General features: G+C 51.0%; 1 protein-coding gene across 1 annotated transcript in view; it reads left to right on the top strand.

Moving 5' to 3' along the window:
* Window positions 1-223: 223 nt before the first annotated feature.
* NKAIN1 (sodium/potassium transporting ATPase interacting 1) overlaps window positions 224-26,466 on the top strand; it is a 62,042-nt gene continuing 35,799 nt past the window's right edge. Inside the window, exon 1 of the mRNA XM_021668438.2 lies at window positions 224-617. Within this exon, the coding sequence (XP_021524113.2) occupies window positions 564-617 (54 nt within the window). The 5' untranslated portion in view covers window positions 224-563. The remainder of the gene's footprint in view (window positions 618-26,466) is intronic.

The following is a 26,466-nucleotide window of genomic DNA, read 5'->3' as shown; positions in this document are numbered from 1 at the left end:
CAGGGCGTCGTCCCCTCAGCCCGCACTCTTCCACTTCACTCTCTGAGCCTCCAACCCTCCACCTCCCTACCCCTCTCCCCTCCCCTCCCGCGGCTGCCCCGCCCCACCCTCCAGTGCCTTTCCCTCCCCTTCCCTCCCTCCCTGCGGGTGGCGGCGGCGGAGCCACGTGGTGGGGCCGGGAAGCCGCGGCCGCCCAGAGCCCGGGCGGCTGCCCCAGCTGGGCAGTGCTGCTCTGCGCTGCGCCGCGCTCGGTGCCCGCTCTCCCTGCTCCGCGCTCCCCGCCAGCCGCCCCGGGGCAGGAGGCGCGCCTGACGACCGGCCCGCCAGACAAAGGAGGCGCGGCTCGGCGGAGCCAGCGCGCGGGCGGACGGACCATGGACTCGGAGCGCGGGCGGCCGGCCCCAGCCCTGGGGACCCGACGCTCCCGGGCCCGGCCCTAAGCGCCCGGCCCCGCCGCCCGGCGCGCCCAGCGGGGAGGACGCGGAGCCCGCGCGGCGCGAGCAGGCGGCGGCCGCCGAGCAAGAGGGGCGCCGCGGCGGGCGGCCCGCGCAGCCCCCGGAGCCATGGGCAAGTGCAGCGGGCGCTGCACGCTGGTCGCCTTCTGCTGCCTGCAGCTGGTGAGCGCCGCGCGCCCGGGCGTTCGGGGCAGGGTGGGGCGCGGCGGGGCGCGGTCCCGGGGCGGGCGGGTGGGGTTGTGTGTCTCTGTGTGTGTGTCTGGTGCGTGTGCCCGGGCGGGGGGTGGTCTGGAGTCTCGGAGCGGTCGGGTGGAGCTTGCTCCCGCTGGCCAGGCTGTCTCTTTGTGTGCGCTTCTCGCTGCTGTGCCCGGCGCTCCTCGGGTCCCTGAGTGCGTCCCGTGCGCGAGTCCCCGGCCCGCCCGCACTGTACAAGTGGCCTCCTGTTGGGGGACGCGCTGTGGGACTGTGGCTCGTTGGGACCGGGGGTGTGTCTGAGGCTGATCTGTGGATCTGTTGAGGTCCTGCTGTGTTTCCCTCTAGATCCCTCATTTGCATGGGTCTGCCTTCCTCCGGGTCTCTGCCTCTGATCACCGCCCCTGTGTGAGTGTTTCTCACGAAGTCTCTGCGCCCGTGTGTGTCTCTCTGGGTTTCTCTTTGGTGTGTCTCTAGACCGCTGACCATTTCTGGTCCATGTTCATCTGTGTGCTGGGATCTTAGACCCCAGGAACCCTCCAATCCTTTGTGCTGTTTCTGCCTCCCTTCTCCTTCCTGACTGGGCAGTCCTGGGAATAGAGAGCCACCTCCCTGGAGAGGGTCACCAGGAGCTGCGAGATCCTGGGCCAGCCTGAGCCAGCCTGGACCACCCTTCCTGCTTTGGTCTGGCCGCTGTGGCCATGGGGTTCCATCAGTCATCAGTTCCACCAGAGCCGCTCCTCTGCCAGGGCCAGCACCAGTAGGGTGGGGACACTTGGGTGCCCCGGGAGGACCAGAGCATCTGAGGACACTGTGCCTAGCCCCAGCATGGGGAACTCAGGCTCTTGTCTCAGGGAGGAGTGACTGTATCGGACGAGGGGAACCAGCTCTGCCCTTCAAATAAGGCCATGGCAGGAGAATCTGGGAGGGTAGTTAAGGAGAGGCAAGGGTCTCCTACCTACCTTAGAGCTCAGGTTGAACAACTAGGGAGGTTGAAGCTGTGCTTCTCCTCTAGGCAGAGGTGCATGGGGACTTCCATCGCTGAACTCAGGTCTTACCAGTGTGAGCGGTTAGGAGCCTGAGCCCCGCCCGCCCCCCCATGCTGGACTCCTTGCTCTGGGTTTCTACTCTTGCCTGCATCCATCACGCACTCCCTACCACTGGAGCCCACGATAATGTAGAGTAGAGTGAAGCTTTGAGCCTAGACGTGCAGACCTCCTCATTCGTCTTGCTTCTCTCCTCCTGGGGACACCAGCTTCTAACATGCCATCCACAGACCTGGCCTGGGCAGTGGTAGAAACAGCCCTATCACTGGAGATTATAGCCCACTCTCAGCTGTGGGAGACTGGGCAAGTGGCTTCCCCCTAGAGGGGGCCTCAGCCTTCCCATCTGTAAAATGATCATCCCTGAGGATTGCAGAGGAGATTAAGATCAGGTGGAACGGAAACTCCAGAAGGGCAGATTGTCTGTTTTTCCCTATCTACTTTGAGGAACATGGAATGCCAAGAAATGTTTAAACCTTTCAGAGAATTCTACTTCTGTGTTTGCTAATTTTTAAATTTTAAACTAGGTTTTTTTTTTGTATTAGAAAACTAATATACATATATTGTAAAAATAAATAAATCAATACATAATCAAACAGGACAGGAGTTTAAGTAAGTTTTCTAGGCCAGGTGCTGTGGCTTACACCTGTAAACCCAGCACTTTGGGAGGGTGAGGTGGGCAGATCACCTGAGGTCAGGAGTTGAAGACCAGTGTGGCCAACATGACAAAACCCCATCTCTGCTAAAAATACAAAAATTAGTCAGGCATGGTGGCGTGCGCCTGTAATCCCAGCTACTCGAAACGCTGAGGCACAAGAATCTCTTGAACCTGGGAAGCGGAGGTTGCAATGAGATGAGATCATGCCACTGCACTCCAGCCTGGATGACAGAGTGAAACTATGTCTCAAAAAAAAAAAAAAAAAGAGTTTTTTTTTCTCTATAACTAGATTGCTTCCCAAAGGTGAACCTAACAGTTTGTCCCATGCTCATTCTCTGTTGGCGATGGTAACAACAGTTAGCTTTGGAGAGCCCTTGACTAAGTGCCAGGTACTCTTAGAAGCACTTTTCCATGTATTAACTCATTTAACTATAACAACCCTATGAAGTAACTTGTCCAGAATTCTACAGGAAGTAGGATCCAGGCTTTGTTTTGGTTGTTTTTGTTTCTGTTTGAGACATGGGCTTGCTCTGTCATCCAGGCCAAAGTGCAGTGGTGCAATCATAGCTCACAGCATCCTCGACCTCCCACACTCAAGCAATCCTCCCACCTCAGCCTCCCGAGTACCTGGGACTACGGGCACACACTACCATGCCTAGCTAATTTTTTTTTGTTTGTTTTTTAGAGATGAGTCTCACTCTGTTGCTCAGGCTGGTCTTGAACTCCTGTGGTCAAGCCATCCTCCCACCTCAGCCTCCCAAATGCTGGGATCATAGGCATGAGCCACCACACCCAGCCAGGATCTAGGCTTTGAATCCAGGCAGTTGGCTAGGTCCTCTGTTGCCTTCTTAATTATAAAACAAGTACTTCTGGCCCTGATAAGTCTGGGGCTCCATGGGAGGTGCTCATGGCTCTAGAGAGAAATGAAGGTGGTAGAGAGTCTGTCTGCCTCCCACTTCCCTTCCTTCACGGTTTTCCACTAAGCTAACCCCACTCTTCCACTTAGAAGATCTCACCAGCACTAGAGGCTTGAGTTAGATGAGACCTGGGTGGGATTCCAGTTCTCCCATTTCCCAGCTGGGTGGCTTTGGGCAGCTTGTGAAGGTTACATGAGATCATTTGCAGGGGGGACTTGAAAATTGCTCTCTTGGCTCTGTTGCACTATCTGGGCTGATTGCAGAGTGAGGCCCTCCAGCTGTCACTAACCCACAGGAGCTCCCACTGCCTGGCATCTTCCATAACGTGCTCCTGGGATGTTGGAATTCACCAGCCTGGGGGGAGAAGGGAGTCTTGGTTTTCTTATTCAAGGGACTAAGGGAAAAAAAGAGGCTGTTGAATATCTTTCAGCTGAAAACAGGAGGAACTATGTCATTTTTCTTTTTCAAATGGAGTTTAATCATTACAATGAATCAGGCCAATTCAAAACATTCTTCCTCAGTTGGGATAGATGTGATTTGGGCGAGGGAGTGAGGTGTGAGGATGGCATAGGGTTTAGGGGAAGCAGGTAGGGACTGTGCCTTTCAGATGGATAACTGTAAGATAGTAGTTAAGGCTCTGGAGTTTGACAGGACAGACCTGACTTCTAGTCCTGGCTTGGTCACAATTTGGGACAAGTTGCTTACCGTCTCTGAGCCATAGTTTTGTCAGCTGTTAAATAGGGCGAATATAAAACAGTTCCTAATCCTTAGGGTTGTTGTGAGGATTCAACCCCTATAATGAATTTAGCACTGTGCCAGGTACAGAGTGAGTACTCATTAAACTGTAGCTTATTGTTATTATCTTAATGATTCATATCATCATGGGATGTGTCTGTGGTATTGTAGCCCATACATATCCAGGTAGCCCCCTGCACTGTCCTTGTGGACTGTGCTTTGTAGAAAGTAGCAGGTAGTTGGGCACTGAGCTGAGAGGCAAAAGACCTGGATTCAAGCCCTGCTCTGCCTCTGACATCCTGCAATTTTGGGCAAGTCTCTTCCCCACTCCAGGCCTTGGTTTTTCCATCTGTAAAATGGGAGGAATTATTGGTCTGGCTTGCTGGGAACCTGCCGGCTCTACCTGTCTGGAACTCAGGATGATGCCTGGACCAGCATGTTTCATTTATTTATTTTTTATTTTTTTAGAGATAGGAGTCTCGCCGTGTTGCCCAGGCTAGAGTGCAGTGGCAATCATAACTCACTGTAGCCTCAAACTCCTGAGCTCAAATGATCCTCCCACCTCAGCCTCTCAAATAGCTGGGACTACAGGTGCATGTCAGCACACCTGGCTTTAGCACGGCAGTTTTGTTGAATCTTGGTCTGGTTCCTTTCTGTAGAACATCTTGGGTCCCTTGCTTTCCTGGGTTCTTTTTGGTGTATCATCTCGAAACGTAATTAACATGTTCACCCTCTAATTTTTTTTTTTTTTTGAGACGGAGTCTCACTGTGTCGCCCAGGCTGGAGTGCATTGGCGTGATCTCAGCTCACTGCAACCTCCGCCTCCTGGGTTCAAGCAATTCTCCTGCCTCAGCCTCCTGAGTAGCTGGGATTACAGGTGCACACCACTATGTCTGGCTAATTTTTGTATTTTTAGTAGAGACGGGATTTCACCACATTGGTCAGGCTGGTTTCGAACTCCTGACCTCATGATCCACCCATCTTGGCCTCCCAAAATGCTGGGATTATAGGCCTGAGCCACGGCGCCTGGCCACACCCTCTAATTTTTAATCCTGTGCCTTTTCTTTCCCCTGTCCAAAACCAGCTTTTCCTAGTCCACCTCCTTTCTGAAACCTTACAGGCCACTCTGTTCTTCCTGGAAGGGTATGAACCAGTGAGATTTGCCCTAGGGAATCGTCATCAATTTCTTCATCATCATCATTATCATTCCTATTTTGGGAGTCCTGTGCTAAGCACTTTATATGCATTACCTCATTTAACCAAATGAGCATACATATGTAAAGTGCTTGGCAAAGTGCCTGGTACATGTTAAATGATCAATAAACGTTAGCTCTTTTTCTGTTTTCATCCTTCTTATCGCAGTTCCACACGATGGGATAGATGTGTTTATTATCCCCTTTTTCAGGTGAGGAAATTGAGGTTCAGAGGGGTTCGAGGTTTGCCCAACCTCGCTAAGCTAGTCAGTGACAGAACCAAGATGCGAGGACTCTTCTGTCTGAACAGAGAGCCGCCCTCTCAGCCCCACGCTACTCTGCTGCTCACGTTTAACGTGTCTCATCCCAGACAGCTCCAAGCCTCGGTTTCCTCATCTGAAAATGAAATGGTACTGCTTCTTCAGTAGGCTCATGCGTAGTGCCTGCACTGTGAGCCAGTGAGTGCCCAGTAATAGATCAATGCCATGGTTGTTTCTGTTTCAGCTCTGTGTGACCTTGGACACATGCAGTCACTCCTCTGGCCACAGTTTCTGCCTTTGTAAAAGAGAACTCTACCTCGCAGAGTTGTAGAAAGGGCTGCCTTGGCCAGGTGCCAGACACATAGTAGGTACTCAGAAAAATGCTGGTTCCATTCTTTTCCCTTCTAGAAAGCTCTTTGCTTTCTGGCAGGTGGGGGCGGGGGGGGGGTGTAGCTTCCAGCTGAGCTGCGAGTAATGGTGTGAAACATGGTCAACCTGATTGATGTCGTTATTAGCAATATTGATGGCAAAGACCGGAGGGAGATGGGCTCCAGCAGGGGCCTGCGCTCTGGAGCAGCTGCAACTACAGGCTCAGGGCTTCCTCGGGAGGATCTGCCTCTGCTTGGGATGCTTGAGGTCCTTGGGCCAGGTATCAGAGTCAGGAGCATGAAATTATGCAGGCCACTGGCCCCTTTTGTTTCTCATACCCCTTTGCACAGGGTTGGGGGTGGTGTGGGTGATCAGATTCCTTTGTGGATGAACAGACTGAGGCCAAACTGCCCTCAAGCCCCTTATGAGATGGGCAGAGCAAGGTAGAATGGAGAAGAGGGCATCCAGGGGACCTGGGGATGGCCCTGGTTCTGCTCCTTTGTAGGAGTAGGTGGGTGGATGCTTTTTAAATTAGCAGCCCGTAAATGGCAGCTTCTCTGAGATCTGGCACAGGGGCTAGGAGCACTACATCTGGGATTAGGCAGACATTGCTGCTCTGCTTTGTGACTCCCAGGAAGTTCCGTACTCTCTTTGAGCCTCTGCCTTCTTACTTACAAAGTGGTCAGAACAACAGCTTCTACCCCATGAGCCCGTGGCGGTTTGGGGAAGTCGCAAGCTAATGCCGGGATAGCCAAGTATGGTGCCCGGCCTAGGAAAGTGCTCTCCAGGGCTATTATTTGCCTTGAGACTTGGACAAGTCACATCACAGTCAAGTCAAGTCCCATCTCTGCCTGTATTAGAGGATTTCGTGATCCGGGTCATTCCCACAAACACTCCAACTCTTCTTTATGTGGAAAATATGGGGCTGAGTGGGAAATTTAAATAATGAGAATTTTTTTTGTTTGGTGTCTGCTATGAGCCAGGCATTATGCTAGGCATTTTATATATGTCTCTTGCTACTATGTGGCTTATCCTTGGCCACATAAATGGTAGGTACAGAATGAGGATTCAGACTCAGATCTGGGACTCCACAGCTTCTCCCTGCATGCCCCATTGCCCTCTGCTAATATTGTAGGATGATGGAGTGGAAGCAGGTGGAGAAATCCAAACCTTTCCTCAGCCATAGGGTTTCCTAGCCAGATGCCAAATCTGACTGCCTATTCAATGTCCCCTCTCCCCATTCTACCAGCCCCGAGCTCTGTGCTGGACTTAAAAGAGCTGTGATGCATGGCCAGGAGCAGTGACTCACGCCTGTAATCCCAGGAGTTTGGGAGGCTGGGGCAAGCGGATCACTTGAGGTCAGGGGTTTGAGACCAGCCTGGCCAACATGATGAAACCCCGTATCTACTAAAAATACAAAAAATTAGCTGCACTTGGTGGTGGGCGCCTGTAATTCCAGCTACTCAGGTGGCTGAGGCAGAAGAATCACTTGACCTGGGAGGCAGAGGTTGCAGTGAGCCAAGGAGCTGTGATGCAGATTGAGAAAACCAGGAATAAACTACCCTGTATCTACATCTGATCCATCCTCATAACAACTCTATGAGATACGTGTGGGGCTTTTTTTTTTTTTTTTTTGAGATAATTTTGCTCTTGTTACCCAGGCTGGAGTGCAATGACGGGATCTCGGCTCACCGCAACCTCCGCCTCCTGGGTTCAAACAATTCTCCTGCTTCAGCCTCCCGAGTAGCTGGGACTACAGGTGCGCACCACCATGCCCAGCTAATTTTTGTATTTTTAGTAGAGACGGGGGTTTCACCTTGTTGACCAGCATGGTCTCGATCTCTTGACCTTGTGATCCACCTGCCTCGGCCTCCCAAAGTGCTGGGATTACAGGTGTGAGCCACCTTGCCCGGCCAGGATGTGTGGTTTTTATACCCATTAACTGATAGACATACCGAGGCTCAGAAGAGTGAAATGACATCTCACCAAGGAAACAGGAGATAATAGTCTGGGCCTCAGAGTAGTCATCAAGGGGAAAGGGTTGGAGAACAATTGTTATAAAATGTGGACCAAGCAGAGATAGTCAGCTCTGATCACTGGAACATGTTCTCTCTAGTCCTTTTTTTGTTTTCTATGCGGTAGAAGATTCCCAAACTACTCTCCTCTAGTCTTAAGGAGAGATGGGTAACAGGAAGGCAGTCTAAGGCTACAGGTGTATTTTTAAAAACTAGTTCGAAGCCAGGTGCAGTGGCTCACACCTGTAATCCTGGCACTTTGGGAAGGCAAGGTGGAAGGATCGCTTGAGCCCAGGAGTTTGAGACCAGCCTGGGGAACATAGTGAGAACCCCATCTCTATATATATATTAAAAAAAAAAAAGTAGGCCGAGAGCAGTGGCTCATTCCTGTAATCCCAGCACTTCGGGAGGCCAAGGCGGGCGGATCACCTGATGTCAGGAGTTCGAGACCAGCCAGACCAACATGGTGAAACCCCGTCTCTACTAAAAATATAAAATTAGCCAGGCGTGGTGGTGCATGCCTGTAATCCCAGCTACTTAGGAGGCTGAAGCAGGAGAATGACTTGAACCTGGGAGGCGGAGGTTGCGGTGAGCCGAGATTGCACCATTGCACTCCAGCCTGGACAACAAGCAAAACTCCATCCCCCAAAAAGTAAAAAATTAGCTGGGCATGGTAGCATGCACCTGTGGTCCCAGCTACTGAAGCAGAGGTGGGAGGACTGCTTTGGCCCAGGAGGTTGAGGCTGCCTGCAGTGAGCCATGATTGCAACACTGCACACTACAGCCTGGGCAGCACAGGAAGACCCTGTCTCAAAAAAAAAAAAAAAAGCTAATTCAGCCAGGCACAGAGAGACAAACTTCAGATGTTTTTATTTGTGCAAGCTAAAATTTAAAACAACTGAACTCATGGAGGTAGAGAATAGAATGAGAGGGCCGGGCATGGTGGTTCACACCTGTGATCCCAGCACTTCGCGAGGCTGAGGTGGGTGGATTGCTTGAGCTCAGGAGTTTGAGACCAGTCTGGGCAATATGTGAGACCCTGGCTCTATTAAAAAAAAAAAAAAATTCCAGCTGGGCAAGGTGGCTCACGCCTGTAATCCCAGCACTTTGGGTGGCCGAGTTGGGTGAATCACGAGGTCAAGAGATCGAGACCATCCTGGCCAACATGGTGAAACCCTGCCTCTACTAAAAAAATGCAAAAATTAGCCATGAGTGGTTGGCACGCACCTGTGGTCCCAGCTACTCGGGAGGCTGAGGCGGAAGAATCGCTTGAACCCAGGAAGCGGAGGTTGCAGTGAGCCAAGATTGCGCCACTGCACTCCAGCCTGACAACAGAGCAAGACTCTGTCTCAAAAAAAAATTAAATCTTTAATTAAAAAAAAAGTAGACTAAGGATTAAAGGTAGTAGGGGAGTGGGGAGGTGGGGGTGGCTAAAGGGTATAAAAATATAGGTCGGATAAATAAAATCTAGTATTTGATAGCACAACAGTGTGACTACAGTCAACAAAATTTACTGTGCATTTAAAAATAACTGACTGGGCATGGTAGCTCACGCCTGTAATTCCAACACTCTGGGCGGCTGAGGTGGGTGGATCACTTGAGGTCAGGAGTTTGAGACCAGCCTGGCCAACATGGTGAAACCCCATCTCTACTAAAAACACAAAAAATTAGCTGGGCGTGGTAGTGGGCACCTGTAATCCCAGCTACTCAGGAGGCTGAGGCAGGAGAATCACTTGAACCTAGGAAGCGGAGGTTGCAGTGAGCCGAGATCATGCCACTGCACTCCAGCCTGGGCAATGAGAGTGAAACTCCATCTCAAAAAAATAATAAATAAAAATAAAAATAACTGAAAGAGTATGATTGGATGATTTGTAACACAAAGGATAAACGCTTGATTTACCCTGATGTGACTATTGCACAGTAGATGCCTGTATCAAAATATCTCATGTACCCCATAAATATATACAACTGCTATGTACCCACAAAAATTAAACATTTTAAATTGAAAACGATCCAGGCCATGGGGGTGGAGGCTGGCTTTAGGCCCAGAGAGCTAAATCCTAGAGCTTTGCCTGCCTTTCCCTTTTTCCCTAGGGATGTTGATTGATTCAGAGCTGAGGGAGAGCTTCAGACAGCAAAGCAAACTTCCCCCAGACGCGCTGAATGAGCACTGAGGTTTTAGAAGAGCCGTGAAGTGTGGTTGAAGGTTTTCCTGATTTACATTGGCCTCCTGGCCTCTCTCAAAGCAACTGACAAATTGAGAGACAAGGAGGTGGACCGGGAACTGGGAAGAAGCTGGGCTTTGGGGGCAGGCTGGGATTTGAGTTCCAGCTTTGCCTCTTTGTAGCTGGATGACCTTGGGCAGGAAGATCCCTAACCTTCTCTGAGCTTCCACCTGCAGTTCTCTAAATCAGAATAATAATCATCTGCCTCAGAGAGTTGTTGGGAGGCTTCTTTGAAATAAAATGTGCAGCTGGGCGCGGTGACTCACGCCTGTAATCCTAGCACTTTGGGAGGGCAAGGCAGGCGGATCACGAGGTCAGGAGTTCAAGACCAGCCTGGCCAACATGGTGAAACCCTGTCTCTACTAAAACTACAAAAATTCACCAAGCATGGTGGTGCACACCTGTAATCCTAGCTACTCAGGAAGCTGAGGCAGGAGAATCACTTGAACCCGGGAAGCAGATGTGGCAGTGAGCTGAGATCGTGCCACTGTACTCCAGCCTGAGCTACAGAGCAAGACTCTGTCTCAAAAAAAAAAAAAGAAAGAAAACATGCAGAGTGGGGGCTCACGAAGGGGGCACACTCTTGAATGCCCAGGAAATGAGGCTGCAGGCTCTGCAAATCCGAGTACCCATGGGGTAGGAAATGAGACGACCCCTTTCTCAATGAGTGGAAGGCCAAAGCTGGAGCAGCGGTTCTTCTTCATCTGTGTGGTCTTGGTGTTGCAGGACCATGGTCTTCTCTTCTGTAAAATGGGAATAAGAGGCCACAGCTTCTCCCTGCATGCCCCATTGCCCCCTGCTAGTATTGTGGGAGCGGGTGTGGAAGCAGGTGGAGAAATCCAAACCTTTCCTCAGCCATAGAGCTTGTTACCAGATACCAGATCTAACTGCTTATTCAGATGCCGCCTTTCCCCCATTCTACCCACCCCAAGCTCTGTGTTGGACTTATGCATGGCTAGGTATGGTGGCTTATGCCTGTAATCCCAGCACTTTGGGAGGCTGAGGCGGGTGGATCACGAGGTCACCATCCTGGCCAACATGGTGAAACCATGTCTCTACTAAACATACAAAAAAAAAAAAATTAGCCAGGCATGGCAGCACGTGCCTGTAGTCCCAGCTACTTGGGATGCTGAGGCAGAGGTTGCAGTGAACTGAGATTGAGATCACGCCACTGCACCCCAGCCTGAGCAACAGAGCAAAACTCGGTCTCAAAAAAAAATGAAAAGGAATAATTATATTACCCATAGTCCATAGTCCCACCTCAGGATTATAATGAGGGCGACCTGAAATAATGCAGGGAGAGCCATGGGCACAGGCTGCCACTCACGAAGAGGGGTTCCAAGACAAAGGCAAGGCGTCTCTGGGCCTCTCTTCCGCTCTGTACGGCGAAAAGGTTAGACCCATCATCTCAAAGGACCTTCCAGCTCTGAGTCAGCAATGAGCTCCCTCTCTTCCCAGGTGGAGGTCGGAGGTGCTGCCTGGCCCACCTTGTGGCAGGCAGTGGGGACTGATGGGGTTTCAGGGCCTGGGGGCAGGAGGAGACTTCTGCCTCTGCTGGCTTGCTCCAGACCTGGGTGTCAGGTTGTCAGGGACTCTGGTGACCTCATCTTTCTTTTGTCTGTCTGAATGTCTGCACTGCTCCCACCCCAAATGCCCATGTAGCATATTGGGTTGTAAAATCAAGTCTCAGACTATAGAGATTCAGAGCTGGGAGGCTTGTGGCCCATCACTAACCTCCAGCTCACCACGGGTGAGCTTCTTGAACTACAGAAAGACTAATACTCTTGAGCCAGAGTGAGAATTGCCTCCAGCTAACTCTGCCTGGAGTTGAATCCAGCAAATATTTATCAAGCACACACAAACTGCCAGGCATGATTCTCAGTGCTGAGTCACCTTAGGGTATGAAACATGCCCTCAGCTGCAAGTCAGAATCCCTGGGTTCTGGTACTCACTCGCTGTGCAACTTGGAGCTGGGCCTGGCCTTCTCTGGGCCTCATTTATCATAGCCTATGAAGTGGGAAAGGAGAGGAGAGTACCGAACTCTGTCTGCAGCTTTCAGACTCCAGAGGCTCTGCAGGGGTGGGGACTGATAACCAGGTAATGAGTTTCCTGTCCCAGGCAATGGGATTTATGTGTGGCTGGGCATGGTGGCTCACACCTGTAATCCCAGCACTTTCGGAGGCTGAGGCCGAAGGATGACTTGAGGCCACGAGTTCAAGACCAGCCTGGGCAACATGAGATCCCATCTCTACACACACACACACACACAAAATTTTAACTTTGATTTAATCCAATACAAAATTTTTTTTTAATTCGCTGGGCATGGTGGTGCCTGCCTGTGGTCCTAGCTACTAAGGTGGCTGCAGTAGGACGATCACTTGAGCCCAGGAGGTCAAATGTGCGGTGAGCCGAGATCACACTGCTGCACTCCAGCCTGGGCAACACAGCAAGACCTGTCTCAAAAAAAAAAAAAAAAGAGAGAGAAAAGAAAGAATTTATGTGTATATAATTATGAACATTTCTGTGAGCTCACCATGTCCCCTTGCCTTAGCATACTCCTTACCGCCTACCTCTAATCACGGGGCCTGGTGAGCTCCTGGTACAGGCAGTAGAGGAAATGGAAATCTATAGGCATTTTACCCCCTTGCCTGCTCTGGCCACCCCTTGCCCTAGAAGGGCAAATATTCTGAGATTTTCAGGGTAAGGATTGGTTCCTAAGCCTCTTTTTTGGGGGGAGGTGGGTATGTTCTGCAGCCCCAGCCTGAACCAGAGATGTGGGTTTTCAATTACACAATTAAATGCACAATTAGGCATAATTACCAGTGCTCAGAGCCCGAGACTGCTCATAATAGGCATGTAATCTACTGCAGCCTCTGTTTATACTACTCAGCGCACTCCCTAATGATGCCAGGATGCCTTCACACTGCACTGTTGCCATGGAGACAAGCCCGCCACCACCATGCAAAGCTGACAAATGGTGTTCTGGTCCTGGGCCTTTGGATTGTTTCTGAGGCTTCTAGCAGCCAGCACTGGAGTGGAGGAACTGGTCATGGGGGCCAGGAAGGTGGGGCAGCCCTCCCTGTACTCTGACACACCCCACTGGTTCAGGCCAACCTCGGAGCCACCAGGGAGGAGAAGGGAGGGGAGCATCAGCCACCTCTCACCCCTGGAGTCCTCAAGCCATGAGCAAGATGACCTGGGGCCATGAAAGGTCTTGTGTTTATCTATTCATACATCTCACACTACCGGGGAATTGGAGGTCTGGGCAGGGGGGTCCTGCCTTCACCTGGTTCGCAGATAGGCCTGGCTCTGCTGTGAACTGGCTCTGTGACCTTGGGTAAGTCCTTGGGCCTCCTGGGGGCTCTGCTTCCCCATATATAAAATGGACTGCAGGGTCCCTGCACATGGCATAGTCTAATAGAGAAGATTTACTAAGCACTTATGACCCAGCTCATTCTACTATAACTGCTGTACCTGGAGTGGCTCATTCATCCTCACGACACCCCATGGGGTGGGCACAGCTACTGTCTCTAGTTTACCGAAGCAGAATCTGAGTCTGAGAGCAGTCACATCCAGCAGTGGCAGAGCTGGGATACAAATCCGGGCCCCGCCCTTACCCCAATGCCACATGGCCTTGCACGTGCCACCTGAAGTCATCCTCACAGCAGCTCTAGACGTGAAACTGTCACAGCCATTTCCGTTTCCTAGATGAGGACTCTGAGGCTCAGAGAACTGAAGTCACTTGTCCAAAGTCACGCAGCGAGGCAGCAGCAGGGCAGGCAGGGTCTGGCTGATGCCAACAACCAGGTTTCCTACCTTTGGCTTCTTAGTGGAAGTCATAAAGGGGTAAAAAGATTCCCTTTGGCCGGGCACAGGAGCTCACACATCTAATCTTAGCACTTTGGGAAGTCAACGTGGGTAGATCACTTGAGGCCAGGAGTTTGAGACTAGCCTGGCTAACGTGATGAAACCCTATGTCTACTAAAAATATAAAAATTAGCTGGGTGTGGTGGTGTGTACCTGTAATCCTGGCTACTTGGGAGGCTGAGGCATAAGAATCACTTGAACCCAGGAGGTGGAGGTTGCAGTGAGACGAGATTGTGCTACTGCACTCCAGCCTGGGCAACAGAGCGAGACTTTATCTAAAAAAAAAAAAAAAAAAAAAAAAAAAGATTTTCTTCAACAAGCACATACCATGGAGCCCCAATATCCCCATCTGGCCTGGCCCCAGCCACCGAGGAGTCAAGGGGTCCCCAGGGTCCCTCAGACCCAGCACTTCACTTTGACCTTGAAGGAAATTTTGGTCTAGTTCTTCCTCTATCAGCCTACCCCCAACTTGGTCACTAGAAGCAGGGCCTGTTTTTACACGCTTTTTTTTTTTGCTCCATTTCTCCGTAATTCAGCACATTATTTATGGATACCTACTATGTGCCAACCCCTAGGAACACAGATGGATCAGACAGTGGGTTCAAATCCTGGTGCTTAACGCGTGATTCTGGGCAAGTTGCTTGACCTCTCTTTGCCTTGGTTTCTTCATCTGTAATGAAGGCGACAGCTGTTCCTTGCAGGGTTTTGGTAATGTTAGCAATAACAACTACCACCTATCAAACACTTCCTATGTGCCAGGCACTCAGCTAAACCTGTTATATTCCCTGGGTGAAGTTTCATAACATAATCTGTCATTCCCATTTAACAAATGAAGCAACTTGAGGCTCAAAAAGCGTAAGTTGAGTGAGGTGACTGGCAGAGCAGGCCTCGCTCTTCCCCACCCGGTGTCCCACCAGCATGGAGGTGGCAGTCACCCAAATGTGAGTTTCTTCTGTCTCTTCCCTAGAGCCTCTGGCCAGCTTCTCCTAGAGGAATGAGGCATTTGAATAGAGGGGTAATCTGAGGGAGGCAGTGCCCACCTGAGAGGGGCAGAGCTCAGGTCTCTAGCTGCCAGACATCTTAAATTCTAGTTTGTCTGAGAGGGAGCTCTCACACATTGCCTCCACCTTCACACTAGGTAGCTGGGGAAACTGAAGCCCAGAAATGGACTATGAGGCTGGATGCGGTGGCTCACACCTGTAATCTCAACATTTTGGGAGGCCGAGGTGGGTGGATCACTTGAGACCAGAGTTCAAGACCAGCCTGGCCAACAGCGCAAAACCCTGTCTCTACTAAAAATACAAAAATTAGCCAGGCGTGTTGTTGAGTGCCTGTAGTCCCAGATACTTGTGTGGCTGAGACACAAGAATCACTTGAACCTAGGAGACAGAAGTTGCAGTGAGCCGAGATTGTGGCACTGCACTCCAGCCTGGGCGACAGAGTGAGACTCTATCTAAAAAAAAAGAAAAGCAAGGCTGGGTGGTGGTGGCTCACGCCTGTAACCCCAGCACTTTGGGAGGCCAAAGCAGGTGGATCACAAGGTCAGGAGATCAAGACCATCCTGGCCAACATGGTGAAACCCTGTCTCTACTAAAAATACAAAAATTAGCTGAGCATGTGGCACATGCCTGTAGTCCTAGCTACTCAGGAGGCTGAGGCAGGAGAATGGCTTGAACCCGGGGGGTGGAGGTTACAGTGAGCTGAGATCGCACCACTGCACTTCAGCCTGAGCGACAGAGTGAGACTCCATCTCAAAAGAAAAGAAAAGGTAATGGGCTATGATTTGCCCCAGACCACGGTGCAAGTCAAGGGTATTTGATCCACAAGTCTCTACGTACAGTGCCTGCTGGCTTTGGGTCCCACTCTCAACTCTACCCTTGGCAGGGGGGCACTGCCCCCTTCGGGTGCCCTTCCATTCAAATGCCTCATCCCCCAAGAGAAGCTAGCCATCCTCTAAGAGAAGAGGCCCTTGGGAAGAGGTGGGAGGAACCCACATTTGGGTGACTGTTAACCTCCATGCTGGTGGGACACCAGGTGGGGAAGAGCAAAGGCTGTGGACCTAGGCTCCTGCTCTGCCACTCACGGGCTCTGAGGCCCTGGGCAGGGCACTTACGCTGCTGAGCCTCAAGTTGCTTTATCTATTAGGAAACTTCTTGTTACCTTCCTTTTAATCCCCACCTGTCTGTTGGAGAGACCTTTGGGGTCTGTGGTATGATTCTGTGTTTGTATGCACAGCTGGTATGTTTTTGTGTTTGTATGTACAGCTGGTCCCCAACATACAGTGGTTCAAGATGGTTTTTTTACTTATGATGGGTTTATTGGGTGTGGAATGCATTTTTGATTTAGGATGGGTTGATTGGGATGTGGCCCCATCGTAAGTCAAGGAGCATCTGTATTCGAAACTGCACACTGCTGCATGCCCAAGCATTTGTGGGGCGGACACTGGCACGTAGAGATTTGTGGATCAATAAACGTCCCTTCCGCTTCCTCTCTCTTCATTTATTCATGAACTCTGAACTCCTTGGCTCCAGAGAAACTGCCTGGAAGAAAGCAATTAGAGCATAATTAGAACCACTCCTATCATCGGCTCTCAGAGGGAGGGAAGGGGGGCTGCTGGGGCACGGGGTGAGGCGGCGGGGAATGTCCCCAACCCCTACAGCTGCCCATTCAGCTCCTACTCACCCCGTGGAGCTCAGCCTCTCAAGTCCTGGACACTGGAAACTGCTCTACAAGGAATAAGGACCTCATCCCTGGAGGCATTCAAGCAATTGATAAGGCTAGGGAGGAGAGCTGTCTGTCCTGCATACTAAGTTAGAGATGATCTCCCAGTCCCTTCCTTGCTGAGCTTCTTGGGTGCTCCCTGCCAGGGACTGGGCCAGGGATTGCGAGAAAACTAAAAAGTACCATATGGCTCCTGCTTTCTAGATGTTTTCTAGAAAACATGCGTTCAGCAGATTGTAGTGAATGAAGACTCCAAGGACAATAGGAAATGCAGATTACCTGGAGGAAGCAATTTACAAGGCAGGGTTCATTCATTACTAGGTAATTAATAGTAATAAGAACAGTATCAACAGTCAGTGTTTACGGAGCATTTCATTTTCTTCTTTCTTTCTTTTCTTTTTTTCTTTTTTCTTTCTCTTTCTCTCTTTCTCTATTCTTTTTCTTTTTCTCTCTTTCTCTCTTTCTTTTCTTTTCTTTCTTCTTTTTTGATGGAGTCTTGAACCTCCCAGGTTCAAGCAATTCTCCTGCCTCAGCCTCCCAAGCAGCTGGAATTACAAGCACCCACAACTATGCCCAGCTAATTTTTGTATTTGAGTAGAGACAGGGTTTTCCCATGTTGGCCAGGCTAGTCTCGAACTCCTGACCTCAGATGATCCACCTGCCTCGGCTTCCCAAAGTGCTGGGATTACAGGTGTGAGCCACTGTGCCCGGCCATTTATGGAGCATTTCTGACCCCAGAGCTGTTGCTTTTCCGCAGCAAGTGTCCCACCATCAAGGAGTAGTCACCTGAGAGCAGGTGTTTCTTCATCCCTGAGGAAAGGGAGGACAAGATGCAGGGAGGTGCCAGGCACCGTGAGTCCACTTCAGATGCATTTCCTCAGTTGATCCTGAAGTACTCCTAAGAGGTAGACACTATTAGGCGGAGCACAGTGGCTCATGCCTGTAATCCCAGCGCTTTGGGAGGCCGAGGCAGGCGGATCACCTGAGGTCGGGAGTTCCAGACCAGCCTGAGCAACATAGAGAAACTCCATCTCTACCAAAAATATAAAATTAGCTGGGCATGGTGGCACATGCTGTAATCTCAGCTACTCAGGAGGCTAAGGCAGGAGAATCGCTTGAACCCAGTAGGTGGAGGTTTCGGTGAGCTGAGATTGCGCCATTGCACTCCAGGCTGGGCAACAAGAGCAAAACTCTGTCTCAAAAACAAAACAAACAAAAAAAGAGGTAGACACTATTATATGGATACTATCTGCTGTGTACAGATGAGGAAACTGAGGCTCCAGTGACAGAGCCTGCCCAACATCACACAGTACTGATTGGTTCAGGACTCTAACCCAGGCCTTTCGGACTCCATACTCCTTGAACTTTACACTCTACCAGGTCTGAGGGTGCAGTTGCTCTTTTTTCCTTTCCTCTCTCCTGAGCTTCAAGTTGGGCCTCAGTTGTTCTGAGCTTCCTTGTTGGGGATCCTTGTAAAGCTGTTTAATGTGCGCCTCTGCATCCGTCTCCTGGTTGAAAGGAATGCATTGAGTCCTCCTGTTCCTCTTCCTCTCACCCTGTGCCAGCTGATGAGAGAATGAGAGAGCCCCACCACTGGTGATGGGTCATCACCCCTAGATGGGTCCATACCCTGCCTTGGCAAAGGAAAGTGAAGGCCTGGCAGATGAGAGTCTCTGGCTTCTTGAATGAAGGTCCCAGTGGATGCAGAAGCCCGGGCTGTAGCCAAGGAGACAGTCCCCGAGCACTTAGGCTGTGACAGGGAGGGTGTAGCTTCATGATGGGAAGGGGAGGAAACTGCCTCCTGGGGCCCAAATGGTCAGAGGAAGGGAGGATGGGCTAGATGGTCAAGGAGGAACTTGAGTCTTGGGGTTAGTGGTGCTCCCTCCAGGGAATGAGGGTGAGGTACCTGGGGACATCCGGGCTTCCTTCTTCCCCTACCATGCCTGACCTGAGGGGAGATTGCCATAACAACCAGCTCCCCAACTTGACCCTCTGTAGGACTGTGCCCCTTTATCTGAGTGACAGGTGGTCACCCTGGCAACAGGCCCTTTGCTCAGCAGGGGTCCCTGACTTCCCAGTGGCCACTTCTCTTTCACAGGTGAAGATAGATTGTTCTGCAGCCGCAGCAGCTCTGTCCAGCTGGAGGGAGGCTCCATGTCAGGCCAGCTTTTAGATGTGGGTTTCTACCAGCCCCTCACCAGACTGCCCTGGACCCAGCCTGCCCAGTGATCTTCATAAATTGCAGTTCTGCCAGGCACAGTGGCTCACACCTGTAACACCAGCACTTTGGGAGGCTGAGGCAGGTGGATCACCTGAGGTCAGGAGTTCAAGACCAGCCTGACCAACATGGAGAAACCCTGTCTCTACTAAAAATACAAAAATTAGCCAAGCATGATGGCAGGCACCTGTAATCCCAGCTCATCAGGAGGCTGAGGCAGGAGAATCGCTTGAACCTGGGAGGCGGAGGTTGCAGTGAGCCAAGATTGCATCACTGAACTCCAGCCTGGGCAACAGAGTGAGACTCTGTCTCAAAAAAACAAAAGTACAGTTCTGATCCTGCCTTATCTCTGTTTAGAGCCTGTCCCTGGCCCCTCATTGCCTTCAGGATCAAGTCTAGAGCTGTGTTTCTCAAACTTTAGCGTGCATTAGAATCACTTGGAGGGTTTGTTAAAATATGATTTCCAGGCTTCACCCCCAGAGTTTCTGATTTAGGAGGTCTGGGGTGGGGGCCAAGAATGTGCATCTCTGACAAGTTCCACGGTGGTGCTGATGCTGCTAGTCCAGGGACCACACATTGAGAATTATTTGTCTAGACCAGAGGGACACTGAAAGCCTGCCCTAGCTTGCCTGCTAACCAACACTCACCACTGCCATGTCCCTAAACTCAGGCCACTTGGACCTAAACACCCTGGGATGTTTCATGCCTCAGAGCCTTTGCCATTTGCTGTGCCTGCCTCTGGAAGCTCTTTCCTTCATTATCTCCTAGTCCTGCTAATCCATCATTTCCTCCTCAGGGCATCTCTCTGTACTCCTGTATCCTAGCCACACTGACTTCTTTCTCTGGGCCCTGACACCTTGTCCCCTGCCTCCATCACAGCAGGTACTATGCTGTTCTATTATGGTATAATTCTGCTCTATTTCCACATCAAATCCTTCTCCCTAGACTGGGAGCTCCTTGAGGCCTGGAATAGTGCCCACTGAGTGTGGACATGGAGTGTGGCCCTCAGAAGGAATTCAGTGAATGTGTGATGCTTGAATGAACCCCAAGAACAGATGGAAGGCCCAGATGAATAATCACAAAGTTTCATAGTTTATGCAGCCAGTCAGAAATTCACTGGGTGTTTATTTTTTAATTTTTATTTTTGGAGACAGAGTCTCACTCTGTTGCCCAGGCTGGAGTCCACTGATGCAATCTCAGCTCACTGCAGCCTCCACTTCCCAGGTTCAAGTGATTCTCCTGCCTCAGCCTCCCAAAGTAGCTGGGATTATAGGGATGTGCTACCAAGCCTGGCTAATTTTTATATTTTTAGTAGAGACGGGGTTTCACCATGTTGGCCAATCTGGTCTCAAACTCCTGACCTCAGGTGATCCACCCGCCTCGGCCTCCCAAAGTGCTAGGATTACGGACATGAGCCACTGCGCCCGGTCCTGGGTGCTTATTCTGCACTAGGTAGGTGCTGGGGATGCAGTAGTATGGGTGGCAGTGTCTCTGCCTGTGTGGACTCAGATGCTATTAGTGATCTTGTTGGGACACGAATGGTTAGCGCTACACAGGAAAAGATGATAAAATATCTGAGTGTTATGGAGCGGGTTTAGCAGCAGTGGCCAGGGTGGAGTGGAACAGCGAGTGGAACAGCCTGTGCAAGCAAGGCACGCACCTTTTCACAGACCTTACTGCGTTCCTGTGCTCCTTCCTACAGCCCTGCTAGGCAGAAACTGTCATCCCTGTTTTACAGATGAACAGATGGGACCCAGGAGGAGAATTCGCTGGGCCACAATCACAGCCAGCAAGTGGCAGAGCTAGGACTTGAACCTGGATTTCCTGATTCCAAGCTCTCCAATATACCTGGGCCACCCCTGGAGTCCAGGCACCTGTGTGGCCTGAGACCCTTTGGGAACGTGTCTCCAGTGATGATTTACTAGTTTGCTCACAACAGACATCACAGGGGACCTGGGCAGTACCAAAGGCATTAGGGGGCCTTCTGTGGCCCTTCTCTGGCCACGCCCCTTGCCCCAGGGCAGGGACTCCACAGGATCAGGGGACATGTCCACTGGAAACCTATGCCCTACCCTCCCACTCTATATTCCACCCCAGATAGATACTCAGACCCCCAGAGTCCTCCATCCAGTCAGCCCCAAGCCCACTGTCAGGGCCTGCCAGGGCTTCTCCAGAGGACAGCCTGCGCTGCCGGTGTGTGCATAGACAGGGCCAGCTGCTTGGAAGGAGGGGCGGGTGTGGACATAGCTTACACATGTGCCCCGGGGTCCAGACCTGCATATGAGACCCCTGCCAGAAATGGGAATGCTAGCTGGAGCTGGCTCTCCCATGTGCTGAAAGACACTACTGCCTTCTGGCTCAGAACTCCAAGAAGTCAGAGGAATCAGAATTCACAGCCTGGCCTTCCAGACCGTTAAGTCTATTAGAAGACAGAACATATATTTAGGAGTTGGTTAGTTTGTTCTGTAACTTCGGTATTCAGGCACGTGAGGTGTACACCTGCACTGCTGCTCCTGCCCTGGTCCACAAGGCCCCTAATGTTAGAGAAGGGTCTGGACTTGGGGATGGGATGCAGGCCGGGGCTCCCCTGGGTGTCTGATCAGCCTCGGGTGATGCCAGCTGCTCAAGCTGTCACTGCCTGTCTGCTGGTCAGCAGCCCCATGAGCCATCTGAGCGCATTGTCGTCCCCAGGCTGCCACTAGCTGTCATCAAGACAGGCCACCAGAGAAAGGGATCATCCACTAAACTGAGAGGCTGTCTGGGGCCCAGCCTGGGAATCACACCATGGTTGTCGACTGTGACAGGCTGGGCTGGTTGGCCTCAGAGACCAATAGGACAGGAAGTGGGGAGGTGGGTACGGGGGCACAGTTTATCAAGGCCTGTTATGGCTGAACGCTTGATGCACCTGATCAACTCTCACCCTCCGGGCGGTACCAGGTGATGGTGTAATTTCCTCCCATTTTGCAGAAGAGGAAGCTGAGGGCGTGGAGATCCTGCATCTGTTACTTCCTAAAAGTGTGAACAGAGGCAAGTTGCCCAGCCTCTCTGAGCTTAGTTTCTTCATCTGTAAAGCAGAGATGACTATACCTGCCTCTTAGAGCCACTGAGCACATTCAGTGAGAGAATCCATGAAATGCACTTGGCAGAGCACCTGGCACTTAGTTAAGGCTTAGAAAATGGTAGCTGCGGCCGAGTATGGTGGCTCATGCCTGTAATCCCAGCACTTTGGGAGGCCAAGGTGAGCGGATCACGTGGTCAGGAGATCAAGAACATCCTGGCCAACATGGTGAAACCCCGTCTCTACAAAAAATACAAAAATGAGCTGGGCGTGTTGGCACACACCTGTAGAGGATCACTTAAGTCCAGGAGTTGGAGGCCACAGTGAGCTATAACTGTGCCGCTGCACTCCAACCTGGGCAACAGACTAAGACTGTCAGTGCCAGGGCGAGGTGGCTCATGCCTGTAATTCCAGAACTTTGGGAGGCTGAGAGTTCAAGACCAGCCTGGCCAGTATGGTGAAACCCTGACTCTACTAAAAATATAAAAATTAGCCAGGCATCGTGGCACATGCCTGTAATCCCAGCTACTCGGGAGGCTGAGGCAGGAGAATCACTTGAATCCAGGAGGTGGAGGTTGCAGTGAGCTGAGATTGTGCCACGGGACTCCAGCTGTCTCAATAAATAAATAAATAATAAATAAATAAAAGTCAATGCCACAGGCGTTCCCAGAAGATCAAACCCCACTGATGAGGGCCTTGTTCCTCCTCTGGAAGAACAGTCCTCTAGCTCTCCTAGCAGGGCAGCGAGTCTGTTAAGCTCATGGACCTGAGCCCAGGGACCTGGTCCAAATCTTGATCTGCCGTGTGACCTTGGGCAAGTTACTTTTTTTGTGTGCTTCGGTGCTTTCATATGCGAAACAGGCTTGACTTTAGGCTCTACCTGGCATGTTTCTTTGAAGATTAAATGAATCAAAGCGTCCTAAGCATTGGAGAGATGCTTGGCATAGGGTAAGCAGTAGCTATGATTCCCACGCAGTGTCACTCGGGGGATGAAAGGAAATCCCACCTGTGAAGAGCCGCTCTCGGCATATGTCCATGCAGACTAGGCCAGGGGAACCAGGCCTTCCTTTCCTTCCTCCCTCCACTCTGGCCACAGGCACGCCACCGCTCCCTCCAACAGGTCCCACCAGCCGCCTCTGGCCCAGGGCCAGGAAATGATTATTCCTTTCCCTTCCCCCGTGCTCCTCTGCCCTCCCCTTTCATCTTCCCAGCCTGCCTTCTAGATAGAGCGGGGAGAGAGTCTCCTCCCAAGGCTGCAGTGAGGCCTGTAGATATCTGCGTAAGAGTGCAGGCTCTGGGACCAGACCCCCTGGGTTTACTGCAGCTGTGCCTCTTCTCCAGCTCTGAGATCTTGTTCCCTTCATAGAACGAGGAGGCAGGGGCCCATCCCTCATTTGTAATTGTGACAGTTGAATGACATGGGGCACAAAAAGTGCTGGTCCAGAGTCCAGTGCACATCTTAGCCATTGTTTTTGTTGTTGTTGTTGTTTGTTTGTTTTTGAGACAGAGTCTTGCCCTGTTGTGGAGGCTGGAATGCAGTGGTTCGATCTCAGCTCCCTGCAACCTCTGCCTACCGGGTTTAACTGATTTTCCTGCCTCAGCCCGAGTAGCTGGGATTACAAATGCTCGCCACCACACCCAGCTAATTTTTTTTTTTTTTTTTTTTAAACAGAGTCTCGCTCTAATGCCCAGGTTGGAGTCCAGTGGAGTGATCTCAGCTCACTGCAACCTCTGCCTCCTGGGTTCAAGCGATTCTCCTGCCTCAGTCTCCTGAGTAGCTGGGATTACAGGCATGTGCCACCATGCCCGGCTAATTTTTGTATTTTTAGTAGAGATGGAGTTTCACCATGTTGGTCAGGCTGGTCTCAAACTGCTGACCTTGTGATTCACCTGCCTCAGCCTCTCAAAGTGTTAGGATTACAGGCATGAGCCACCGAGCCAGGAGAATTTTTTGTATCTTTAGTGGAGATGGGGTTTCACCATGTTGGCCAGGCTGGTCTTGAACTCCTGACCTTGTGATCCACCCACCTTGGCCTCCCAAAGTGCTGGGATTACAGGTGTGAGCCACTTCGCCCAGCCCTAGCCATTGTTATTAATGCTTGTATTAAAGGTCAGAGCCCAGTATTCTGAAGGGAAACCCTCAAGCCCAGTCACTGGGGATACTGCCTCAGAGATGCACTGCTCACGGCCTCTGCCACGATTCCTTCCCACTGCCCGAGCACTCACAGGCCCCAGTGATCCCTCCCAGGGCCTTCAGTTGGGCCAGACACCTCCATCCCCCATATACGGTGGATTACCAGGAAAGGGACTGAGGGGAGGGGTGGAAGAGGTGTAATTTATTCCTTCACGCCGCAGGAATCAGAGCAGGAGGCCTGTGCCGACAAGCAAAGCCTCAGTTTAGGGATGAGTAGTGCAGTGCCAGGAAGGACACCAGACTGGCAGACCCCTCCACCTGTCTGAGCCTCAGTGTCCTGGGCCGTCCAATGGGGATAATAGTCCCACATCACGGGCGGCATAAATCACCATCTGAGCAGTGAAGCGCTGTCCAGATGTTGGTGCCTGCTGTGATTCTCCACAGGAAAGAGAAGCGGGAAGCTAGGATCAGAGGCTGGGATCCGAGCCAAGACTGGGACAGAAAGTAGGTAAGGGGGATCCCGAAGGCCTGAGTGGGGAGGGACTGCTGTGCACCTTTGCCTGAGGGACTCCTGACACCCACTGCTGTTGCCAGGCAGACTTCCCCACCTGGCTTTTAGTTGGAAGGAGAAGTCAGAAGTAGTTGCTGTTGCCATAGCAGTGAGACTGGTTTTCATCAGAATTTCCTTCCTGGGAGAATCGGTACAAGGAGCTGCCACTAAATAAGTCAGGGAATTGGATTTTTTTCTCCTCCCACGAGGTCACATGAAGAGTGGCCTCAGCCAGGACAAATGACCTCCGGACTCCTTCCAGATGCTGACCGGGAACACGCGACTCCCCACTATAGGTGCTTAACGCCTCTAGCATGATTTTTGCAATTGCTTTTGCACCAAACCTAATAGTAGGTCAGTCAACACATCCCCTAGGGGCCACTGGAGGGCTTAGTGTCCCCTTCCCAGTCCCCTTCCCAGTCCCAGGCTGCTTTCCCTGTTCCAGCCACAGGGCACAACAGCGCCTCCAGCCCTTCCCTTTGGTGTCACTCCCTCCCATTCCCCCAGCTCTAGCCACCTGGGTCCTTTCCAGCCCCTCCTATCATGCCTATCTCCTTCCCTCCACGGAACCTTTGCACAGGCACTCACCTCTGCCTGAATCTCCCTCCCTTTCCTCCTTATCCTGTTACCTCTTCCTTCAGGTCACTTCCTCCTGGAAGTCCTCCTTGACCACTCCCATCATAGCTCTTCTCCTTGGCACCCTTCCTTCAGAGCACTGAGCACAACAGGAATGGGCTTGCACAAACACACACACACACACACACATGCACATGAGTACACACATGCATGCGTGCATATGTGTGCACACATATGTGCATGCACACACACACACAAACACTGAATGTAAACTCTCTGAGGCCAATATTCATTTCCTTTTTTTTCTTTTTTTCAAGTTTTATTGAGATATAATTCACATACCATAAAATTGTTCTATTTTAAAGTGTATAATTCAGTGGTTTTTAATGTATTCATAAAGTTGTGCAGTCGTCACCACTGTCTAATACCTGAATATTTTCATCACCTAAAAAGAGACCCCCAAACCCATTAGCACTCACTCCCCACTCGCCCTTGCCATCAGCCGCTGGCAACCACTAATCTACTTTCTGTCTTTCTGGATTTGCCTACTCTGGACATTTTGTGTAAGTGGGATCATACAATAGGTGATCCTTTGTGACTGGCGTCCTTCACCTAGCATAATGTTACAAGGGTCATCCACGTTGTGGCAGGTATCAATACTTCATTCTTTCTTATGGCTTAATAATATTCCATCGTTTGGATATATCACTTCTTAAAATTTTATTTTATTAATTTATCTTATTTATTTTGTTTTGTTTTGTTTTTTTGAAACAGGGGCTGGCTCACTCTGGTCCAGGCTGGAGTGCAGTGGCGTGATCACAGCTCACTGCAGCCTTAACCTCCTGGGCTCAAGTAATTGCAATCCTTATGCCTCAGCCTCCCAAGTAACTGGGACTACAGGTGTGCACCACCGCACCCAGCTAATTTTAAAATTTTTTGTGGAAACAAGGTCTCCCCGTATTGCCCAGGCTGGTTTTGAATTCCTGTACTCCAGGGATTGTCCCACCTCACCCTCTCAAAGTGCTGGGATTACAGGCGTGAGCCACTGCACCCGACTTGAATTGCATTTTTTTAATCCATTCGTCAGGTGATGGACATTGGGCTGTTTCCACTTTTTGGCTGCCATAAATAATGCTTCTCTGAGCATTTGTGTGCAAGCTTTGTGTTAACTTTGTTTTCACTTCTCAGGTGTAGATACCTAGGAGTAGACATGCAGGGCCGTGTGATCACTTTGTTTAACTGTTTGAAGAACTGGCCCATTTTCCACAGCAGCCACACCA

Source organism: Aotus nancymaae, unplaced genomic scaffold (genome assembly GCF_030222135.1).
Source record: "Aotus nancymaae isolate 86718 unplaced genomic scaffold, 86718_ANA_hifiasm-v0.15.2.pri h1tg000053l, whole genome shotgun sequence".
Lineage (NCBI taxonomy): Eukaryota > Metazoa > Chordata > Mammalia > Primates > Aotidae > Aotus > Aotus nancymaae.
Note: the sequence above shows the minus strand (reverse complement) of the source record. Positions and strands in the feature narration are given on the sequence as shown.